Raw genomic sequence first — 6,529 nt, forward strand, 5'->3', positions numbered from 1 at the left:
ACCCGGCCCCCCTGCATCGGCAGGCGGACGCGCAATCACTGCGCCACCAGGGAAGCCCAGAGGTGAAGTTTTAATTTATGATAGTATTCAAATATGTGGAAAGTTGTTTTCAATAAAATTTTAAAGTGTTGTTTTAGATAATGATAACTAAGTCTAAGTACATTATAATATTGAACTTTTTGTTGTTCACTTTACATACTACAGGACAAGCTAATAAGAAATGTGGCTTGCATTACACCAAGCGTTGGCTGGGAGGAAAGGAATAAAAAAAAATTCCTCAACAGGTTTGGAAACACTTAGATACTGCTGTGTTTTATGGATCAAGGTAAAAAGAAGCAAAGAGGCCTGTTTTTTCTTGCATTCTCAAGCTGCCCTTCGACTACCTGTTAAGACTATATATATAGATTTGGATTCGCAAATAATCAGCATGAGGCTGAAACTTTATTTTTCTTGTCGTATTTCATGACTGTGGCTCTCTGCTCACTGGTACCGAGTGAAGAACAGAAAGGAAAGAAACATGATCTGACTACCATTTCTCACCATGAATGCAGAGCAAGTGGCAGTACAACTTAATGAAGGAGCTCACGCTGCTCTGGCCTTAGTCAAGTCACAGAAGTTCAAAGCGAGAAGAAATGACCTTGCCTCACCTTCTCATTTACAGATAAGAAGCTAGTGGTCACTGGTCAGTGACTGCCAAAAGCCAATGAACCAGGCAGTACTGGATATGTAATTAGATCCCAGGTTTCCTCCTTCCTTATCCTGCTGCTCCAACATCTGGCAGCTGATGGAAAAGTGTCAGGGGTGGAGTGTAGGACAACAGGGTAATAAGCATGGGCTCAGTCTGGTTTGCAGAGCTACAAACTCTGAAGGCACTCCACCTGGCTCCTAATCCTACTGGTGGCCAGCCGGTCACCATAGGCAACTCTTGCATCCAACACATCACAGCTGCTATGTACATTCTACCTGTCAAATGGAAGTGAGAGCAGCAGAATTCTGAACGGACATCTTCTGATGACTTTTCACAGTAAATGACTTTGAAAAATCAAACTGACAAAGGTTCTACATTGCAACAATCCTACTTAAACTAAATTGCAAAAGATCTAGTGTTTCAACTTACCTTTTCAAATATATGTTACTCTTAAAACAATTAAATCCTGGACACTCCAAAAATAGCTAAGAGCTGTGCAATTTATCTCCTGGTACCAGTCTGTGGGGAACAAAAATCTAGATAAACCTTCTGACCTGCATAGGCAGCAATATGCCCACCAGGCATTTTTCTGAACCTTTAAAAATCTGACTGACAAAATAACTGGCAGATAGTATAAGTACTGTAAGTGTAAACTCATATGCAAATAGTTTCTTTTTCTTTAAAGAACAATTTTTGGAAAGTAAGATATTTTTAGATATGTGGTGTTTAGACACGTGGTGTTAACTCTACACAAAATTATTACACTGCAGAATGTGAAAACCCTGGAAGAAATATACTTATGAAAATACAGGCATACCTCATTTTACTGCATTTCACTTTACTGAGCTTCACAGGTACTGTTTTTTACAAATTAAAGGTTTGTGGCAACCATGTCAAGCAAGTCTATTGGCGCCATTTTTCCGACAGCATTTGCTCACTTCATGTCTCTGTGTCACATTTTGGTAATTCTTGCAATATTTCAAACTTTTTCATTATTATTATATTTGTTATGGTGATTAGTGATCTTTGATGTTCCTATTGCAAAAAGATCACGACTCATCAAAGCTTCAGATGATGGTTAACATTTTTTAGCAATAAAGTATTTTTTAATTAGGTATGTACATATTTTTAGACATAATGCTCTTGTACACTAAAGAGACTATATAGTACAGTATAAACATTAACTTTAATATACACTAGAAAACCAGAAAATTCATGTGACTTGCTTTATTTTGATATTCACTTTATTGCAGTGGTCTGAAACCAAACCCACAATATCTCCAAGGTATGCCTGTAAAATAAAACAAGCAGGCTGGTTTCCATCACTTGGCTCGGTTTGTGTATCATCACTATTACTGTCAGTATTAACAATTTAACAATTATAATTACAAAGGATTTTCACATGACTTATCTTACAAACACAGAGTGTTACTTCCCCATTTTAAAAGGGGGATAAGGAAACTGAGGCTTCAAGAATTAAAATTTTTCTCCCATGTCCCACAGCTAGTAAATAATTTTTCATTTTTCTACAACAGCAAGAATTTTTAAAAAATCATTAGGCTTAAATCACTTTTAAAAATACATAGGAATTGCTTGGCATTAAAAAATCTTTAAAAGAATAAAAACAAGAAAAATGATAAAGTTTTCTTTTTTTTCTTCTTCTCCAATTTAAGGCAATATCGACAGTATACTTCCTGATTCTAGACATTCCAATAATTTTTCCCATCCTTCTCACTCTTTTTTTGTTTATTGTGGATTTCTTTGTGAATGCCTATATATATATATATATATATATATGAATATATGCACAGCACGTTTTTCAAATTAGTCAACGCAACATTTTGATTTCTAAAACGACTTCCTGATATCATCCAAGCAAAGACTATGCATTTTTACTGACGTGATACCAAGTCACTTCTTAAGCCTTCTGTTTCTCTCTTAAGTTATAAATTTCATGAAGCATATAATTCCTCTAAGTCCTTTTTTTACTTCCTACTACAACCTGTTCAGCACCAGAAGGTCTCTTATAAATGCAGAATACAATCTCAATATTCCCCTTAGACTAGGGTTTCTCAACAAACATTTTGGGTTGGTAATTCCTTGCTGTGGGGAGCTGTCCTGTGCACTGTAGAATGTAACAGCATTCAGGAGTTCGCCCACCAGATACCACAAGCACACCTCTCCCCACTATGTGACAGTCAAAAGTGTCTCAGACATAACCAAATATCCTCTTGGGGGCAAAGTCATTCCTGCTTGAAAACCACTGTCATAGGCTAGGCAAAAAAGTATCCATTTATCCCTTGTTTGGAAAGAATAGTAAGATCAGCTGTGTGAAATTTTTGCAGGTTGAATTATTCCCCTCAAGACATGAAAATTTAACAAGAAAAAAAACCTGAAAAAGCCAAACTCTATGACTCATAAACCTTAACTGCTAAAGCAAACAGTTTTCAAGTAAGGTCAAATAAAATTTTAAATTCTTTATAAAACTTGTCACCATCATAGAAGTCACAAATATCAGCTGTTTTCTTAAATAACTTAATAATCCCACTTGTTTACTATAAAAAGTTTAAGATAAATTTCTTCAAAGAACAGAAATAGTCAACTCACATTGTGCCTTTCTATTTTAATGAGGGAATTAGGGTTATAAAGAAAATATTTGAGCAATAACTGTAAAAGCTCATGACTTATTGCTTCTTTTATGACTATCACAAAAATAAAAGGCAGCAAAACTTTACAGAAGCACAGCTATGGGCTGATAAACCTGATTGGACTTCCACTGGAGGCATTTCCTAAAAGAAATGGGTTTATTTGCTCTGGCCTATTATAAAGTTGATGTTGGCCATAGGCAGAATACCTTATTGTAAAAAAAACAAAATAAATTGCAAGAAAAGAAAGTTTCCTTTCCTACACTTCACCAAAAAAGAGGGGAAGAATGATGTAAAATTATTATTATGGCATTTTAATTTCTAACGTGAAAAAATTCAAAATCCTCAGGCAGTATACTTCACAATTTCACAGTATATTTACAATTAGAATCACAGAGTATTGGCACTGGTAGGACCCTTAGGCGTTACCTAGTCAAACCAATAAGTCTTAAAGAAAAAGAAAAAGGAAAATAAGATATGGGAGGGAAGGAATCTTCAAATGTATCCATAAACTTTATTTAATTTTTAAAAATCTGAGATAAATAGGGCAAAACGTTTTAACTTGGGTAAGCAATTCTGAGTAGTGATTACATAGGAATATTATATTTTCTGGTATGATTTTTTTTCTATTAAAGGTGAAATTAAGATGAAGAAATTAAGGACCAGTGAGGTAAATGGATTGTCGAACACAACAACCTCAAACCCAGGTTCTTCCTAAATGCTAGCCCAGAGCCTTTTCAGATTTCAAATAGTGTTTACAAACTACAAGGAACAATTTGTATTATTAGACAGTAGTCTGAAGAAACACTTGATCCCTGCAGAAGGCACTGGCCATTTAATTCCTTAAATGTTTCCTTTACTTCTCTTTCTCTTGCACTAAGTGTGAGGTGAGGGGAGGGCATGTAAACCAAGTATGTTATTGCTGAGCAAACCACGCTGAACCAATAAAAAGATCAGTAAACTACTAAAAGCAGCCTCCTCCGTAATTTAGGGCAGCACAATTGCTCTCTCTCTCTCTCTCTCTACGCTGAACCAATAAAAAGATCAGTAAACTACTAAAAGCAGCCTCCTCCGTAATTTAGGGCAGCACAATTGCTCTCTCTCTCTATATATATATATATATATGGTCCATATATGTAATTATAAATTTTAGGAGTCAGATTTTTTTTTAAATGTAAAAAGAAATGGGGGAATGAATTTTAATGATATATTTTATTTAACCCAATATATTCAAGTATTTCACTATGTAATCAACATAAAAAATTGTTGAGATAGTACACTCTTTCTCCTACTAAGTATTTTCAAAACTCGGTGTGTAGTTTATACTTCTAGCACACCTCAATTTGCACTAACTACGTTGCAAATGCTGCTATAGTGGCTACTGTATAGGACAGATCAGGATAGGACTACTTGTTGAATTAAAAGCAGTTCCATCCACTTGAGTAGTTCTTTAGATTTCCCTCCAAAGCTGACAAAATGCCCAAAAGTCTTCTGCAGAGTGCAAAAGTATCCCCAATGTCCCCAAAGCTTAACATGTAAATGGTGCAAACAATTAACCTTTTTGAAGAATGGAGAAGCACACTACAGTCTACTTCTATACACAACCCCTAGGGTAGAAGCATTGGTGTAAATTCTTCGGCGTGCAACCAAGCACCACCTAATGATGATGCTGGTCGAGGCCTGAATTTCTCTCTATCGCTCCAAAACAAAATTGAAAGTCCTCTTCCTATTGAGAGAATAAGCAATATTAAGGGAAGCTGTCACTTTCTCAGAAGCTCAAAAGTATTATAAGAATCCCTACCGACAAGCCTTTCGTAATGATCCTCCCCTGCCTACCGATCCTTTCCCAAATCCTGCAGTCTTAAAGAGAAGCCAGCTCCTGCTCGCTATCAACTGCCAAAAAAGATCACTGCGAAACACAATTTCTTTTTTCTTCTTCCTTGGTGCCACTTTGAACGTGTGAGGCCACGCAGACATCCTCGCTTCACGCGGTGCGGGAGCAGGGAGGGGTTCTTTATGCTTCGGGGCCAAAGGGGCCAGGCTGAGAGCAGGGAGAGGCCTCCCAAGGTGGGCAGGTGGGACGGGGCAGGGAGTTCGGCCTCAGGGTGGCGAAACCCGGGAATCCCAGCAGCCCGGGCGGACACCCCGTGGCGGCGGCCAGCGCAGGCCTCCCCACGCCCCGCACCTGCGGCCCTAGGAGCGGGCCCAGCCGAGCGCCCTCCCCGGAGGCGGAGTCTCGGACGGCGATGGGAGCACAGCCCGGGCTGGAGCTAGGAAGGAGGCAGCCCGCGGCGTGGGCCCCTCGGCCAGCGCCGGCGACCCCCGACAGCCCGCGGCCGCGCCCTCTCGCTTACCGCCCCAGATCCCCAGCTTCAGCTGGGACTTGTTCAGGTTCTCCACATAGTCCCCCAGAAAGCGGTTCAGCAAGTCCGCGACCACCGACTCCAGCACCATGATGGCCTGAGGCGCGGGAGAGGGAAGACCCAGAACCGCCCGTCGCAGCTGAGGGCGGCGACCAGCTAGGCGAATGACAGCCCCCCCAGGGCACCGACCCGCCCCAGCGCCGCGCCGCACCGCGCGTGACTCGGCCTGTGCGCAGGCGCACCGCCGCCGTCGCTGCTGCTGGGAGCGGGAGGTGCGTACACTCGCCTCTGACTCGTGGCCTCGTGGTAGCCGCTTCCTGGGCAACCGAGGGTGGGCGGAGGAGCCGGTGTGGGGCCTGCCACAGAGGAAAGGGATGTTGGAGAAAGAAAAGAGGGAGCAGGAGTTACTGAGCACGGGGACATCTCTGTGGCCACTGTGCTTCCCTGCTGTCGCCTTTTGTTGACCTTGGGTCCGCAGGGCTCAATCGTCCCGGCGGGAAGCAGCTCTGCGGCCTCGGAGCCGACCCTACGGGTTCCCGGCGCTTCCCAGGCCTCCAGTGCACCCTGAGCGCCTCCTAAGTAACCACCCCTTCAGGAGGGGAAAAAGGAGCCGCTGCACCCTCCTCCTGCTACATATCAGCTCCGCCTAGCACCATCTCCGTTTACTTTTGCTTCCTGAAAACACACATAATTCACAAGTGGGAGGAGGAGGAACAGAACCCCATCATAAGATGGCAGATAGAATGAGAACTGAATGTGCATTTCGTTAACTCGTTCTTTTACTCCCCTCTGTTGCTAATTGGCTCTTAGTTAACTCATAAGACACCTCTTAG

The 6,529-nt window shown here is 41.4% G+C and overlaps 1 protein-coding gene across 2 annotated transcripts in view; it reads right to left on the reverse strand.

Annotated features, from left to right (window-relative positions):
* VPS13C (vacuolar protein sorting 13 homolog C) overlaps positions 1–5,888 on the reverse strand; it is a 182,326-nt gene extending 176,438 nt beyond the window's left edge. For both annotated transcript variants that reach the window (XM_024128742.3, XM_028494846.2), the window contains exon 1: positions 5,688–5,888. In XM_024128742.3, the coding sequence (XP_023984510.1) occupies positions 5,688–5,787 (100 nt within the window). In that variant the 5' untranslated portion in view covers positions 5,788–5,888. The remainder of the gene's footprint in view (positions 1–5,687) is intronic.
* Between the last annotated feature and the right edge of the window lie 641 nt (positions 5,889–6,529).

Source organism: Physeter macrocephalus, chromosome 11, assembly GCF_002837175.3.
Source record: "Physeter macrocephalus isolate SW-GA chromosome 11, ASM283717v5, whole genome shotgun sequence".
Taxonomy (NCBI): domain Eukaryota; kingdom Metazoa; phylum Chordata; class Mammalia; order Artiodactyla; family Physeteridae; genus Physeter; species Physeter macrocephalus.